General features: G+C 49.6%; 1 protein-coding gene across 1 annotated transcript; it reads left to right on the top strand.

The window, feature by feature from the left end:
- Positions 1-15,626: 15,626 nt before the first annotated feature.
- SFL1 (Sfl1p) lies at positions 15,627-18,011 on the top strand (the record flags this gene model as incomplete). The annotated part of the gene is made up of 1 exon (XM_018882640.1): positions 15,627-18,011. One exon carries the CDS (start codon positions 15,627-15,629, stop codon positions 18,009-18,011), a length of 2,385 nt encoding a protein of 794 aa, XP_018734909.1.
- Between the last annotated feature and the right edge of the window lie 222 nt (positions 18,012-18,233).

The following is an 18,233-nucleotide window of genomic DNA, read 5'->3' as shown; positions in this document are numbered from 1 at the left end:
GGTTGGGGTATCGTGATAAGATAAGCAGATAAGAAGATTAGGGAAACCACTGCGGCACATCTGTTTACATTGAGCAGGAGGCTGATAGAAAAGTGACTGGCAGTTGAAAGTTGGATAATTAAATAGAATAAATATTGTGATCTGTTTTATTCTTAGTTTTTTTTTTGATTTATGGGGAATTTTGAGGTTGTTTGGGGTGTTAGTAGCTTTGATTTGAATATTCAGATACAGAGAATTAAAATAGAGAGTGAGCTTGTATGTTTTCACGTATGTGGTGAGTGAATAGTAGGCACTTAGAAGTGAATTGGTAATTCGAGTGGATGATAGGTATTTCAAGTTGAGGTAGTTTTTCTTTTTAACTATTAAAGAGCCAGAAAATACCGTATTGAGACTGCTGAATAAATCATTGTATCAGTTCTTATGTGCAATAGCCAAGCAGCAAGGTGTATTTTCCCCTGAGTTATCCACATAGGGAAAGTTGCATGTGGATAAATTTAATTAGTTACAGGAGAGAGTGAAAAAATATGCGACAGACTCAAAGCCAAGCCAGATCAGTAGTGATAGTTGAGAGTTCATTCTGGATTTGGAGTTTCAAGTGGTAAACTATTAACGTGCGTTCGAATGAGATGAGTTATTCGTAGACTTGAGAGAGCAGTTTCGGGAGATGAGCTGTAAATGAGTTTGCTCGTCATTAATTACTTGACAGATACCTTGTCTGAGTTTATTCCAGCAGTGGACCCCCCAGTAAGCTCGAGAAGCGAGCACAACCAGGTCCGGGCGGAGCCCGGCCGCCGGAGGCAGACCCCCTCCCGTGATTCACAGCGGGAATTCATGTCAGGTGGGTACCCACTGCGTAGTGAGAGTAGTTTTGAGACCGTTGGGGCGGTAGCGGCAAGGCTCGACGGTTTTAGTGTGGGAAAAAGAGCCAAGTGACCGCGACAGCTGATGTTGGTTGGGTTCTGAAACCACTAGCACATTGGTGGACTAGCAGATACGCAGGTGGTAGGTTTGAGTGAGAGGGTGAGCGGCGGCAGCACCAGAAGGCGGCAGCAGCAGACCAAAGGAAGAAAAGAAAAAATCAGATCAGAGAAGAGGCTAATATCTAGATTTAGGGTTGGCTATGGCGTAAAATCATTTTCATCTTGGTCGGATAGACATAATCGGATAACTGGTCGGATATGTGGGGAAAATCCCGAGATCCGAAGATCACCGGTTGAAATATAGTGCCTAATTAGGCCCTAGAAAAGTGGTCTGACTTTTCGCGACATCTGACTGGACTTGGTTCGTGAAAGATGAGATTATATCGGATCAGATGAAAATTCTTGTAAAATGATTTTATAAAACATTTAAAGTTCTGGGTCTTAGCGTTGGCAAATGCAGATATTTATTTTTTTTGTTTATTAGTTTTAAACTTAGATTGTATGGATGCAAAAACAAGGTTACAATCGATGCTATAAAAAGAAACCTGCAGTGGACCTCAGACATCCAAGACAACGGTTAAAATATATAGTAAGAAAAAAGAAAGCCTGCTAAGGGGCATTAAATTGAAAGGTAAGCTGAGGAATTAGAAAGATGGGGAATAATCGAAGGAGAATTTTTTTTGTAGTTTTAAAGAAATGTCCAGTGATAGAGAAGTAGATTTTGTGAGGTAGGTGGATGTGAGGGGTTTACGATGTGAAGTAATGTGTGCTATGTAGGAGTGAAGAGGTAAGACAGCTCTGCAGATGTGTGTGTTACTTGGAATGGTTCGTTTCGATTGGTTTTATTCTGACGGTGAAAAATTCGAGTAGAAGCAAAGAAGACGTTGATTTGGTTTGTTGGTTTCGTTAACGTTAACAGATTTTTATATCGGCAGGTGTTTTGGTGTTGGGGAGGGGTTGGATGGAAGAGTAGGTCATGGATGCCGTTAGATACCGGTTGCTAGAGGATGAATATAATACCGTGTCTAGTCTATAAAACTACTGCAAGTGAGATACCCATGTTCAAAGAACATTCGAAGGGGCGAAGGAATTGAAGTAACATCTATGTTTGTTTAGTTACCAGAGTTCTTATCAGAAGTGTAGTTGTCTTGGCAAAGGAGTCGACTAGGTCGCGGATGGAGTTGATACCAGTTCAAGACGCATAATATTATACCTAACTCGTCCTTTCCTGGAAGTAAGATACACGAGTTCCAACATATTTAATCAGTGAATGAAGCTAAGCTACGTTGGTATTTTGTCACAGAGTTTCAATCGACAAATATTATTGTTTTGGACGAGAGGTCATTTTTCCAAGGACTCATAAAGCCGTTTGATACCAATTACTGAACACATACCGTAATACCTAAATTATCTCTGATTGAAAGTAAGATAGCTGTAAACAAATGCACCCAATGGGTGAAATGAAGTCACGGCTATTTTTCTTTTGTCAGCAGACCTTCCACAAGTGTTACCGTCTTGGACGAAGATCGAATTGTCGCATAAGTCATGATGCCGTTTGATACCAGACGCTAGAAGCAGAATTAATATTTTGCCTCGTCTATAACTGCAAGTAAGATATCCGCAAAAAACAGTCAGGTAAGAAATGAAGTGGCAGCTGTCTTGGTTTGGTTAACAATGTTTTCATGGACAACTGTTTTTGAATTGGACCAAGGTGGTGGATAGGTCTGTGCCATTTGATAAAGGTCACTAGGCATTGAAATGTTGTCTCTATGATTGAAACTAGGTACCTGTGAACAACATACAACCAATACTAGGTGGTAGCTGTGTTGGTTTGGTTAGAAAAGCCTTTGTAACAACTGTTAGTGATTTAGACGAGTGGTGGAATCTGGTCGTGGATATGACGTTCTGATATCAGTCTCTAGACGCCTAATATAATATCATGCCTCCTCTATAGCCAGGTGTAAGATACCCATGAAGAACGTAAAATCATTATCTGAAATGAAGTGACAACTATGCTTGCTTGCTCACAAGAGCTGTTATAGCAATTGTTGGTCAATTGGACGAAAGGTTGAATGGGTCATGGATGCTTATTGGTACCGGGCACAACAGGCGGATATAATACTTCCTCCTCTCTGACTGGAAAGAGGGATATCGTAAAAATTATTATCAATGGTAGAATGAAGTGACAGCTGTATTGATTTAGGTACCAGAGAGTTTTATTGACAAGTGTTTGTTACTGGATTAGAGGTGGAGTAGCTCGTGAATTCCCTGTGAGACCAATCTCAAGACGCATAAAAAAATAATACCTGCTTCGTCTCTCATTGCATTCAACTAATGATACAAATAAAGTAATTATAGAGTTTCTATTGAAATCTGGTTTTGTCGTGGACGAGAGGCCGTGAGCATGATGTGATACCAACTACAGGTAGCAAAGTATAATACCTGGCTCGTATCTGATTCCATGTACACGGAAAACACAACCAGATGGTAGGATATCTACGTGGAAATGAGGTTAAGAGTTTCAATTAATAAGGTTGCTTGGTAATACGGCAATGGTATTTACTTTGAGCAAAAGTATCCATATGGAGGTGGATACCAGAATTTACCTGATTGAATTGCCCGTTATGGGTAAAGAATGAGTACTGCCACCATCATGAGTAATTATCTTGTTGCTCGTGCTCGCTGGAGGTAAATTTACCATTACTTTGGAAATTGTACAATGATTCCGCTTCTTTGCCAAATTATACTACTCACAATACGCCAGTTGACAAGCTGATACCACATTGAAATTGGGTTTGAGACTTGAGACAGGAAAAACCATTGATTTTGAATTTTTATTCAGCAATTGATTGGAAGAGTTGTTTTTAGTCATATGAATAGTAAGAATTGCGATGCTAATACCATAAAGTTCTAGAAAAATACTAAACCTTTTCAGACTTCCTGCAAACACTTTATTTGAATTGGAATACAAGACGATATTTAAATGCTTCATTCACTAGATGATTTACTAGCTCTGGAAAATTCAGTTTAAAAACTCCAAGAGAGAGAGTAGATGCTATAGCTCAAACTGAATTCAATTTAGAGATCTAAAATGCCTATAGTGATCACTCGTTTGTCTGCTACTCAATTTTTCATATCTGTTCTTGGTAGATAAAATCAAGAACGTTTAAAACTGTAAGCTAATCTAGCTAGCTAAAGATAAGACGCTTCAGAAAATTAACAAGCAGAGAAAAGTTTTATATGGTGATTACAGCTTTACTAATTAAAACCTAGTGGGTCATTCATGTGAGTTAATTGCTAGAGCCGATGGCAGTCAAACGCTAAACTCTATAAGACTACAATTATTTTAGAAATATTTCAGATATTTCAAATTAAGAAGAGCACATCTGGGTTTGAACTAGCTTGAGTGAATAAAGCTTACTTTGCACAAGTATCGACTAGTAGTTATTCAACTGTCAGAAACAGGGCCAGACTTCTTGGTATTCATATCTAAATATGAAGCTATGTTAGATAGTAGTTTATGTTTTAACTCAAATGTCTAACTTGATTTCAACTGCTCATTACGTTGTTAGGTGGTAAGTTTAGGATCTAACTAGATTGACCCAGATAATTTGGTAAGAGCAGGCTTTTAAGTATGTTTCCACTTTTTTAAAAAAAATATAATCAGATAACACTGTTATTCCAAGCTGAAGGTATCTGGTCCAAGATCAATACAAGTATTACCACCTCGCTGGACTGAATAGAATACTTACGAAAGAAATATATTTGCAATTGAGCTAATGGATGGATGTATTGAGTACGTGGAAATACGTTGCAGAGCCAGGATTTGTCATTGAATGGAAAAATGAAATTTTTGAAAAAATGAAACCTTCACACTTTAGTTAATCAACTAAGATATTTTATTGGGTAATTGGGTTACACTAGGGATAATTATTCCAGAAGAACATCTCGTCATTGAAGTAAAATTGTTCTACTGAATAAAAAACCTAGCCAACAAGTTGGTTAATCGAATTGATTATTTAACGGGTATAGTTATTCCACTGGGGTAAATATTTCTGTTTGTTCTCTGGGCCAGTACTAGCGAAACGACGAAATAACTCTCACCGAATAAAATGGTCGATACAACTCACTGATTTATTGCTTGGGTATATCAGATGAGATACTCCAGTTATTTCTACACAATTTTTACCCAGCACGAAAAAAAAACACTGACAATTACTCTCAATTCCTATGACACTCCCTCATAATAAGCAGACTGGGGTAAAGCGGTCTGTCTTGCGGAACAGCACTCCCAAGGAAAAACCCCTGGCAACTCGATTTCTTACACCACACTTATCAAAACTGCCGCCCAGTCTCACATTCTATATATTTTATTTTCCACCTTTTTTCAATATAAAACAGGGCCCTTTCCGCTGACTGACACTCGACAGTGCACTAAACACCCTCACTGCCTCTGACAGGAGCGATGATGCGGAACTAGGTACTACTTGCATTACACCCACACTAGGCACATTTAGTTTATAAAAACTCAACCAAATAAATACTACAACAACACTAAACTGCAACTAACACCCGCCATTAGAAAGCGAAAAATAATCTTAGCCAGATAAAAACCCACGCACAATTAACCGACCCAAAAAAACCCAAAAACAGAACCTGGCTGAATCACACAAAACACCAGAGTGATGGCAGACAAACAGATATACAGGAGACTAGCAGGAGCTAGGAGCATTTATTTCCCATTTGGGACCCATCGCATATGACGCACCATGGTTGTGGTAAGTTAACTAACTATATCCCGCTAATCACAGACAATCCAATCCAAAGCAAACTTCAAACTACATGCATAGATACAAAAAGATATTATTTTAGAAGAAGGATATTTGCATCTTGCAGCTATTTATCCAGACTAACCACACTATAGATCCGAAGACATATATCAAACATGCATTAGTGACCGACAGAATGTCTTACTTTTAACGCGACTAGGAATCGCTGGTTTGCTTTTTCTGACTATCAAACTAGCCATATTCGGGCATCAGTAGCGGTACCAGTCGGCGAACTACTATTCCGCGCCGTCGCGGCTACCACAACCGGTAGGTCTTGTGCATACACTTGCCTGCAGACGCCGGTCAGATTGGTGCTAGATTTACAACTGCAAACCAATTCCAGATCACACCTGAGATCGAAGACCTGATCTGACGCCGTATAAACCGCTACTGCTGACCCTTCCATGCTAGTCCCTAAACAGGTGCTTCTCCACGCGTACAAAGACGGGGTCCAGGGGTCAGGTCTGGCCTCCGGGGGCTGGGGCGCTGCCCCAGACCCCGTTGCTCCTGCTTCGCAGGAGGGACTGGGGGTATAAGATTACCCGAGCACCACCGTCTCCTCACCCCCTCCACCCCCTCCACCCCCTCAGTGCGCGGAACCGCCACGCCCGACTCGAGCGAAGCGAGAGGAGCAACCCGGGTCTGGGGCGGAGCCCCAGCCGCCGGAGGCAGACCCCGCTCCCCGAGACTCAGGCCCGGTTGACCGGTTGAGAGGGGGGGGGAGCGAGGACAAAGATCTTGCAGATCCGGTGGGTGATGGTCGAGAAAGGTTAGTTAGAGATGGCTAGGAACAGAGCCCAAACCAGAAAAGCTTAGTGAGCTAGGGGCGCGCGTGGAAACCAAAGAACGTCTGATCCTTGGCCCTAGCCAGCAGCAAACCAGTCCCAGAAAAGCCCGATCGCCAGAGGGGCACACCAGTCGATCGGGGAACCTTGCATCGCGTCAGGAGGGGGGGTGGTCCGGGCCTGCCTCCGGCGGCTGGGGCGCTGCCCCAGACCCCGTTGCTCCTGCTTCGCAGGAGAGACTTGGGGGGACGGGTTGAGCCGGTTGGGCTCTGGTGGTCTGTAACGGGCCGGAGAGGGCTCAGAAAATGGCAGCTGCGGGGGTGAGGTGTGGGCCGGGTCAACGGCGGCTGCTGGCCCCTGTTACACCACATATCCATTTTAGAGTTTTAAGTTTACCGGAAAGAACGGTACGCAGGTACCTGGTGGAAACCGGCAGCACCAGCACCGTGCGCAGCCTCCGGCGGCTGGGGCTCCGCCCCAGACCCTGGTTGCTCCTGCTTCGCAGGAGACTCCCCAGCGCGCTCCGGGCACCCCACGCAACGACTCGAGCGCAGCGAGAGGAGCAACCCGGGTCTGGGGCGGAGCCCCAGCCGCCGGAGGCACACCCCTCTCACCCCCGTTGAATTTACGGTTAAGGTTATGGTTATACATTGGGGCCGGATTGGGCCGTTTACACACCGGTTCCAGGCGGAACCGCATTAGGGTCCCCAGCCGCCCGTCCGCCTGAGAGCGGGGCACTGGAAAAATTTGTGGCCTGCTGCTGCTGGTGCGCGGCTGGCCCGATGCCGACCCGAACCTTATAAAAAACCGTTGAGCTGCACCAAAGTTTCAAGAAAAAGCAACGACGCTATGCACCGGCTGGGATCTCTGGGAAGGGGGGTTGCCTCCGGCGGCTGGGGCTCCGCCCCAGACCCGGGTTGCTCCTCTCGCTGCGCTCGAGTCGTTGCGTGGGGCTGCCCAGTGCCCACTACTCCCCCTGGGAAAACTCCTGCGAAGCAGGAGCAACCAGGGTCTGGGGCGGAGCCCCAGCCGTCGGAGGCAGACCCCTCCCCAGAGAGGACGGATGACAGCGGATACACGGATGGACGGGCGGGTGTCAGGGAACCGCTAGATGAAGGAGCGACGACGCGTGGTGGGGCATGCGCCGGAATATAAATGCCAGAACGAGGGTGCCGGAGTGATTCCGGGACGGAAAAATGTGTTGGGATTCGGAGGAATGGGGTGTGCAGTTTGGATGGTTGGTTTCTTTTGGTTCGGATTGTGAAGCTCGGAAGTGAATGTCAGTGCTTCGCAGCAGGAGTGGCACTTGGCAGTGAGGTGGAGTGTGGTGTTTGAGACTGGCCAGTCACAACTGCTGGCTCGGGGTCGTGCTCGGACTGTCCGTCCCTACCCGGGTTTGACGCAGCTAGAGCTAGTTTCTCTAGCGTTACTCTCACCTCCACCCCACCACCACCCCACGTCGAATAGCACCCTGTCGTCCGTAGCTGGTTTTTACAGTATAATAATTAGGTCTGCTGCTGGTGCCGCCGCTGCACGCTGGTGAGATATTATCAATCTGGCGATATCGTGCATGTTGCTGTTGGCTGCTGGATGCACCATGTAATATAGTCTATCCGGCCTAGTTGGGCCACCACTGGTGGGGGTGAGAAGGGGGTCTGCCTCCGGCGGCTGGGGCTCCGCCCCAGACCCTGGTTGCTCCTGCTTCGCAGGAGACTGGGACCGTGGAGCAACGACTCGAGCGCAGCGAGAGGAGCAACCAGGGTCTGGGGCGGAGCCCCAGCCGCCGGAGGCAGGCGGCCGGTGGTGGTAGTGGTGGGATATGTGGGGCCAGTGTTCCATTTCCAGAACTTTGTTCTACCAGTCTGTTGGGGTTAGCGCCAGATGCACTGGCAGGAGAAGGAGCAGTCGAATCGCCGGATAAGGACTGGTTAGCTGGCTGGCTTGGCTTGGCTTGTTTGGGCCTGGCAGCGGCAGCAGCAGCAGCAGCAGCAGCAGAAGGAGCAGCAGCGGTGGAATAGGCCCTGTTGGGTTTCTGGCAGTGGAGTCCCGCCAGAAGGGTAGCAGCGTCCAACAGCGTCCACGGGGGTGATTCAGGGGGCCTCAGTTGATACTGGCTTCGTGGGACGAGTGAGTCTGTGAGTTGGTGAGGGAGTAGGCTGAGAAAAAAAAGACTGTCTGACCTGTCAGGCAGACACAATTTTCAACTGCCAGAAAGCCAGTCAATCAGCTGGTCCGCCAATCAGGCAGGCAGGCAGGCAGGCAGGCAGGCAGGCAGGCAGGCAGGCAGCCAGTCAGCAGCCGGTCAGCAGCCGGTCAGCAGCCCGTCAGCCAGTGAGATCAGCTGTCAATGTCAATCAGATAAGCACATGAGGCAGGCAGTCAGGCAGCCAGGCTGGTAGCAGCGGCAGCAGCAACAGGAGCAGGAACAAGAGCAGAGACAGCAGCAGCAGCGAATGAATCCGGATTACAACGACTGCCATTTGGGGGAACAATAGCGACGAAACAAGAGAGCAGGGGCAGACACAGTTGCTGCGGCACAGGCTTGGCCTGGTTAGCCCTCGCTTGGCTGACCGACTGAGCTTGGCTTGGCTTGGCTTGGCTCGACCAGCGTCGTACGCACATTGGAAGCACGTCGGTGTTACGTCGCGGGCATGCCGCAAACACCCCCTACCTGCCAGCTTGGTTGTCGTCCATGCCAAGGCCCCTCTCACTACCTCTAATCAAGGCCCCGCCCCAAACGGGACGTTGATGCTGCTGCCGGCAGCTGGGCCCGCTGCCGCCATGCCATGTCATGCCATGCCATGCCATGCCATCTCTCACCGAGCCCATCCCCCTCCTGCCGCAGCTGCTGCCGCTGCCCATCACATTGCTTTTCACGGGCGCTAGCAGCCTGCACCGCTGCCAGATATATTATATTGTTCCAACCAGGAATGGTGCATAGCTGTGAAAAACCTCCCGACAAAAAGCAATGGCCGCTGAAACACCGGCTGTCTCACCCTGGCGCTACGGGTGGGGTGTTTGCCTCTGGCGGCTGGGGCTCCGCCCCAGACCCTGGTAGCTCCTCTCGCTTCGCTCGAGTCGTTGCGTCGGGGGTACCAGCGCAAGCACCAACCAGCTGGCGAAACTCCTGCGAAGCAGGAGCAACCAGGGTCTGGGGCGGAGCCCCAGCCGCCGGAGGCAGTCCCCCCTCCCCGAGGCTGACCCGGGGAGAAGACAGGAAAGTAGCGGCCTCGCAAGGAGGGGTAGACACTAGCAGCAGCAGCAGCAGCAGCAGCAGCAGGTGACCCCCGCCACTAGCTGGCTCAAGACTAGCGTGTCCACCGCTGCACCCCCGACTTCGGGCTGGCATCTCCAGCTCAGCAGCAGCAGCAGCAGCAGCAGCAGCGACAGACGTCAGTTGCTAGCGAGCCAACCCCTGAAACGCCAACAACCACCAACAACCGCCGCCAGGATGGTAGCGCCAATCGTGCAATAATTCCGCGTTGGGATCAGTCCTTCTCCTTGTGTTCGATCCGGGTGTGCCTCCGGCGGCTGGGGCTCCGCCCCAGACCCTGGTTGCTCCTGCTTCGCAGGAGTTTCGCCAGCTGGTGCTGGGGCCCCCCAGAGACGACTCGAGCGCAGCGAGAGGAGCAACCAGGGTCTGGGGCGGAGCCCCAGCCGCCGGAGGCAGACCACCCCCTCCCCCGCCAGGCCGCGATCGAGCCCGTGCCTGTCGCTCGATGGCCAGAGAGGGGGAGCGACGTTGGGGAGAGTGGTGGATCGGAGGGGGAGCGTGCGATCGAGCGGCAGGGGCATGTTATGCATCTGGCGAGTGAAGCAAGCAGGTGGGCAGCAGATCAGGGCCTGCGTCCGTCAGATCGTGGTCCTGTTCAGGCACTGGGGCCCGTGTTTCTGCTGCTGCTGGTCGTTTGTGGGCAATTGAGTGGGCGATTGAGTGGGCGATTGAGTCAGAGAGTGACAGCAGCAGTTGAAACCCCTGTCGATGCTGCTGTCAGCGCGATTGGCCGGGATCTGGCTTGGCGTGATTCGCGGCAGGCCCGATCCAGCGACCAGCGGGGCCCCTGCTGAGCTTCCATCTCACAGGGAGGAGTTCGACCCGTGCAATGACTCGCTAAAACCGAAGTGTATTTACAGTTACTGCGGCAATTCAATTTTGGCAATTGGCTGTTGGCCGTTTACTGTCAGCTGTCAGTCTGATCTTCTTTGTCTCCAGGCTGCCTGTCTGCTGCCTGATTGATTGTGCAACTCTCTTTCTTGGCACTCCTGTTTATTCTCGTGCCGCCATCGACCTCGGCCTGATTTGACATCTGCTGCTGATGCCGCTCCTGCTGCTGCTCCTGCCGCTGGCGATGCCGGTGATCGTGGACTGTCTCCGTCTTCGTCGTCCTCGTCTGAACGCACAGCACCGCACCTGTTCTCGTGGAATCGAACGAAACAAACCTTTCCGGCGGCGCCAAACACTTCCTATTCCAGCGGCCCTGGCATCACTCTCTCATTCTCTCGCTCGCCCGACTCGGTCTGACCCCCATCCCGGACAATTGTTTTGCCAGCCAAGCCCCTCCGTCGGCATGTCGGCCCTTTGCACCCCCGACTGACCGCGGGGTGACTTCAACCCAGGTGCGGTGGTGTGCCTCCGGCGGCTGGGGCTCCGCCCCAGACCCTGGTTGCTCCTGCTTCGCAGGAGTTTACTCGGGGCTCCCGACTGCCTCCGGCGGCTGGGGCGCTGCCCCAGACCCCGTGGCTCCTGCTTCGCAGGAGAACAAGCGCGGGGGACCCCTCGCAAGCCGACTCGAGCGAAGCGAGAGGAGCAGCGGGGTCTGGGGCGGAGCCCCAGCCGCCGGAGGCACTTACCTCCACCCCGCCCAAACAGGGCACCCAGAAGCTACCCCGAACAGGCACAACATCCCTGCGCCCACCGTTTCTGCAAGATTCGAGTGCTCGCCGGGCCATGCTAACCCCGGACAGGAACGGAAGTCCAGATTTGCCGGGGCCAAACTAACCTCAACCGACGTGGTTGCAATCTTGGCACCTCACTCACAAGCGGGAGGAGGGTCTGCCTCCGGCGGCTGGGGCTTCGCCCCAGACCCTGGTTGCTCCTGCTTCGCAGGAGTTTTTTGAGCTGGTGACTCCCCCAGCCCGACTCGAGCGAAGCGAGAGGAGCAGCCAGGGTCTGGGGCGGAGCCCCAGCCGCCGGAGGCACTGCCCGTGCCCCTTTGAGAATCATGGCCTGATTCGAAGGGCCCTCTCCACTGAGAGTTTGATGAGGTTGGACAGGTGCCAGTGGGCAGCCGGCGGCAGGCTGGCATGTGCAGCGTGCATGACAGGTGTGCGCAGCATCGGCCCCGCCAGCTGCCGCTGCTGCACACAGTTGCAACCGGCCGAACGGTCAGGCCAAGTTTCTTCCAAACTCAAAACCCAAACTCAAACGGGTCGGTCCCCACAGTAGGGGCCCGGCGGCGGGGGTGGATGTGCCTCCGGCGGCTGGGGCGCTGCCCCAGACCCCGTGGCTCCTGCTTCGCAGGAGTTTTTTGAGCTGGTGAATCCCACTGCTCGACTCGAGCGAAGCGAGAGGAGCTACCAGGGTCTGGGGCGGAGCCCCAGCCGCCGGAGGCAAACCCCCCACCACCCCCACCTTCACTCCTCACGGCACTCCTCACCGGGAGATGCATACCCCTCTATTCATGCGAGACATTGGGGGAAGGGGTATGCCTCCGGCGGCTGGGGCTCCGCCCCAGCCCCTGGTTGCTCCTGCTTCGCAGGAGTTTGCCCGGGGGGTTAGTGGAACGGAGCCCCATACGGAACGACTCGAGCGTAGCGAGAGGAGCCACCAGGGTCTGGGGCGGAGCCCCAGCCGCCGGAGGCACACCCGGGCCCCCTCCTAGGTCCCGATGCTGCTGCTTGTTGCTTTTGGAGGGGTGCCCACTAGCCAGATTGTTGGCGGCCCTAGCCCTAGGGAATAGGTCCCGCTGCATGGCCAGATGGTGCAAAAAGCAAGGTGCAGTGACGAGCGGTAAGGATATTTTTACCGACGTCAGGTAAACCGTTTTATATGGTACATATTCAGGTTAGTGCGTGGTGTGCAGGAAGGCGCGTTGCTTTTTATTTTTACTACTGGACGCTCAACGCTAGTCGCCAGCACCAGGTGTCGGCAGCAGGTGCTGCTCGCGCTCCCTCACCACACCAGGCAGTAGTAGCCATTTCCGTTTTTCTCTAGCTTGATTTTTTGATTTTTTATTTTTATTTGCATTTGCTTTTGAGGTTGGTTTTTTATTTCGTCTCCATCTTCCGACGGCCAAGACTTGAATATCCGACGTCGCTGCTTGTCCTGTCTAGTCTAGGGCCTGTCTGGAACCTTTCTAGAGCCAGTTAGATTTTTTTTATTTTATTTACTAGATGTACATTGTAGGTCGTTAGTTGACGTCGTCGCTGTCGCTGTTGTTGTCGTTAGTTGTATGCTGTTAATTATACATTGATTGTATGCTGTTAGTTGTCGCTGAATGTATGTTGTGGTAGTGGGTTGTGTAGCGTATTTGCTTTTGCAGACGCAATTTATTTTGTTTTACTTTTTATTTTATTTTATTTATGTTAATTTGTTTTTTTAGTGGCCCTTTATCAGTCTCTCATCCCACTGGTTTATATGTTCCATTTTCTGCCTCGACTTGGTCCACTTGTCTGTTTATCTTAAAACATCTCTAGCTAGTGGCTGCTTGCTATTTTATTTATATTAGGTGGTGAGTGCTATTTCACAATCAAATATTTTCCACACAGCTACGACAATATTGTTTTTCCACTATATTTTGCTATTCACTATTTACTGCTTCTGCTTTGCTGTTTCACTAATAAGCAACTGGTGTCTGGTATTATTACGTCGTGCTTAGCATTGCTTGATGGGTTTACTTTTTCTTGACAAGTTCGTATCTTCTTCGCATTCAGTCTAATACTTAGTACTGCTACTTACTGTTACGCCGCTCACTATTGTGCAACGCAACATTATATATCAAGAGCCTCGATCCATTGTTGATGCAAATTCCATCTGTACACCCAAACTAATATATCGGCACCACTAAAAAAAACCGACAAACTCGCGGGTCAATAAAATAAAAAAATTAACAAACCATTTCGGTTTTAATATTTACAAGAGCTAGTCTCTCTCACCTCACCCTTCTTTTCGACTTGCCGGCCGGCTATTTAGTGATTTTCTTCTTTTGGCTCAGCCGCGGCTACCCAAATATATTCGACTTTGTCCGCGCTGCCCACTAATCTGGATATACTCGTTCTTTTTCCTGGTCTATTCCACCACTTTTTAAGGTTTGACTGAATATTTCGCTTACTCTGTTGGACTGGTCATCTGATACCGGCTTCTCGTTGAGTGGTTTTTTTTTTGTTCCTTTTATTTTGCAGCTAATTTTTTTATTTTATTTCTTGTACGACAAACCAGCTGGTTATTACTACATAGCAAGTAACTACCATTTGGTAACTCTAGTCACAGAATCAGTGTCAGAGTCTGTCAGTATCAACGTTAGTGTCTCATAAAGTTTACTGGGTTTATACACTACAGAGGGTACTGTCTACAGTCTACAGTCTACAGTCTACCAAGTCTACAGAGGTTATTGTGGCTATTTGTGACTACCGTCTATTTTGTCTATTCTCTTTCTGTCTATTGTATGTCAAGTCTGGCTCTGTGTTGGGTAATTAATATTTCGACCTTTCGACAGTAATTTTTATTTTATTTTTTATTTTTTTATTCCCTTGGTCGTATTCTTAGTTGGATTGATTGCTCTAAACCACTGTTTCAACGTTAAACGTGCAGTCGACTTTGAATCAGAATCACTACAGTATTGGAATTTCTGTCGCTTCCTTATATTGATTGTATTTTTTTGTACACAACCAAGTGGTTCGACTATTGTTCCAAATCTGCAACCTACCTAACTATTAAAAGTTTATTATTTGTGTTTTTTGGTGATTAAAGTTTGGTTCTCAATTTTTTTTTTGGGATTTTTAAGAGCCTTTTTCTGAATTTCCTTTTCGGTGCTCCTCTCACTAACCCTTTCTCTTCATTTTTAGCCTTTTTACCTTTGATCTTTGATTAACAGCGATCTGCTCTGCCTGTGCCTCTTGTCCGACCAGATCAGTTTGGGTTAATTTTTTTTTTTGTCTTGTTGGTGCTTTTCAGTTATACTATTAATCACACTTCATGGATTTGGGACTACAACAATAACCCTGCAACACTAGTTACACCCCGTCTTTGACAGCCTCTGACACATTTCTGCTGTATCGAGAGTTAATTTGTATAGATACCAACCATAACGGCGACCCCACTTTATTTACAGTGCAACGAGCGGACAGTCAACAGTGAACCGTTTAGAAATCAGCAAGAAAACAACAGGCCACGACATTCAACATCAACATCACCACTATTCGAATTCATTTTGAAGTGGAAGGATCACATCATAGAACAGACAGCCCGACAAACAAAAAGTGCGGAAAAAGTAAAAGAAGAACTGGTACATAACTGTCTGCAAGTACATACTTGAAAGCAGGTGAACAGCAGCTTCTTTTCTATTTCATTTTGGGTAGATACTTTGATCCTGGTTCGAACAACAGATTGATTCCACGTCTGGAACAAGACGACCATTTCACAACCCACAACCAGTCCACAACTGTCATCGTTTAGCATGCTAGCAAACGGAGGCACCAGTGGCGGTGTGGCCACCGCTTCGACAGTCATGGCACCTCACGACGGTCTAGCGCACGATGAAACGACCGCCACGAACTCAGCCAACTCGTCAGGCCGATCCAGTCGTAACGGCTCAGCTTCGTCAAACTCTGGCCAACAAACCATCAACCCATCACAAGCATCGAACCCAGCCAGTACGACAACACAAAGCAACCAACCTTCATCATCAGACACAAAACCACCGACCCAACAACCACACTCGTGGTCCGGTCTGAAAGTGAACCAAACAGCCTTCATCCACAAACTCTACAGGTAAGCACCCACATTCTCCTGCGAAGCAGGAGCAACCAGGGTCTGGGGCGGAGCCCCAGCCGCCGGAGGCACACCCCACCCCCCTAAACTAACCCATTCCAGCATGCTCGAGGATTCGTCCATCGTCCATCTGATCTCGTGGACACCGACAAACGACAGTTTTGTGATCACGCCGGGAGAGGAGTTTTCCAAGGTGCTAAGTCAGTATTTTAAGCATACAAATGTGTCGAGTTTTGTTCGCCAGTTGAACATGTACGGGTTTCACAAGGTCAACGATACCTTTCACGGATCCAGTAGTAATAGTAGTGGAGGAGCCAGTGGAGCCAGTGCTGGTGCCAGTGGCAGTGGTTCTGGAAGTGGATCAGGTGCTGCTGGTACGGATAATGTGCAGTGGGAGTTTCGACATGGCGGCGGGGCGTTTAAACGAGGCGATGTTGAAAGTTTAAGAGCGATTAAACGACGAGCATCGCGGCAGTCGACGACTTCGAATCGAGACGGAGTCAGTGTAAAGTCGATTTCGCTGTCAGTCCCATCGACACCGCCGCCAAGTGGCCATCATCAACCCAGCCAAGCATTACAACAACAACAGCAGCAGCAACAGCAGCAACAGCAGGCGAATGGAGGAGGTCCAGGATTAGGTCCAGGAATGGAAATGACATCATTGTCGATGCCAGCATCTCGATCGCATCATACACCAGGAGCCAGTCCGGGAGCCAGTGGCCCAGGAGGTCCAGGAGGTCCTCATATGTCGGGTCTTCACAGTCCGGCAAGTGTAGCGCATTATAGTCAGTCGACATCGAGCTCAGCTGATTGGGAGTACCGGATTGCATCGTTAGAACAGGCGGTGTATCATTTACAGGACTCGAATCAGCGACTTCATGCTCGAAGTAACGGGTTCAGCGATGTGCTGAGAAAGACAAATCACTGTCTTGCATCGTGTATTGATAGCATTTCTCGTGTTGGCAATAGTATTAAAACAGCACCAGGAGCAGCAACGTCTAATGGTGCTAGTACAGCTCCTACACCATCCAGCAATAACTCTGGTAATCCAGTCACCGAAGCATCACGGACCACATCGCCTAGATCTACTTCTGAAGAAGATGTGGTAGTAGAGTTGGATCGAATCCGTCAACAATTACACACCGCCAGTTTAATACTGAACCAACTCGACGATCCAGGATATGCCATTCAACCACCAGTACAAGGAGGACCATTAACAGGTTCGTCAGTCACTGGAAGTACAGGAGGACTTGGCAGTATTGGCGGATCTGGACCAGGATATTCACAAATCCCACCTCCACCACCGCCCCAAGGACGGCCACAACCATTAGGAAACCATCAACAAACACCATTCCAACACAATCTGTACAGCCATTTTAAAGAATCGAGTCGAGAAAGGGCACAATCAGTTATTTATGATCCCCTAGCGCCAGCACCAGCACCTGCACCTGCACCACCACGACCATCAGCTGGCCAATCACAATCTCAACAACAAAGTCACAACGAACCATCGAATGAGACTGGTAATTCGCATTTCTATTCACATTCACAACCACACGGTTCATACCAACGATTCCCTCCACACCTGTATCAACAGCAACAACAACAGCAAGGATACTTTAATTACGTTAATGAATCGACGTCTAGTAATGGAGGATACATGCCACCATCACGAGACCAACGACCTGGATCGTTCCCACTAGCAACCTCGTCAACTTCATACCACCGTATGAACAGTCTTCCCGACTCGATTCCTCCTAACGGACCCATCAGTCCAAACCCCACGGCGTCGCAATTCAGCAGTACAGCATCAACACCACAATCCTCTGTCACCATCAAACCACCACCCACCAACCAACAACCACAACCACAAACACAAACACAAACACCAACCAACCAACCACCTACTCAATCACAACCACCAGCAAATCAACAAGCACCATCACAATCTACCCAAGCACCATCTCAACAACAACAACCACCACCACACACCCATCAAACACAACAACAACCACAATCATTACATCCAATCCAACAACAACCCCCACACTCGCAACACCCTTCACACATTCCACCACACTCGCAACTCCCCCAAATAAACCAGCGTCCCATCACTAATTTCCGCAGACACACGTCGGACGAAGTATACACGAGCGAGTTCCAACCCACCAACCAGCCACTGACATACATGCGCCAAGGAAGCAGCAGCAGCATAGGGACCTCTAAAGGCAGTATTGGCAGTATCTCGAGCATCAGCTCGGTAGCCAGTTCGCCAGGAGCCACTTACCTCCACAAACCAGGCCCCACGAGTCCCCCTATGAAACACCGCACGAGCAACGGGTCCATCACCGGCATTCCACCGCCCGTACCAACCCCCAATCTCCGCCAAACCACGTCCAGCAGCGTACAATCGCTTCTCAACCCAGCCTCGTCGTCGGACGACCCCGACGACCGCCAGGTCAAACGACAGCGCGCCGAGGTGCTCTAACGTCCGTCGCATCACCCCCTCTTTTTTATTTTACTTTATATATTAATAATTAAAGCCTTCGGGCTATGACCGTACACGTGCCGGCCTGCCTCCGGCGGCTGGGGCTCCGCCCCAGACCCTGGTTGCTCCTGCTTCGCAGGAGTTGACTGGGGATCCCCACGAAAACGACTCGAGCGAAGCGAGAGGAGCTACGGGGTCTGGGGCAGAGCCCCAGGCGCCGGA

Source organism: Sugiyamaella lignohabitans, chromosome A (assembly GCF_001640025.1).
Source record: "Sugiyamaella lignohabitans strain CBS 10342 chromosome A, complete sequence".
NCBI lineage: Eukaryota > Fungi > Ascomycota > Dipodascomycetes > Dipodascales > Trichomonascaceae > Sugiyamaella > Sugiyamaella lignohabitans.
Note: the sequence above shows the minus strand (reverse complement) of the source record. Positions and strands in the feature narration are given on the sequence as shown.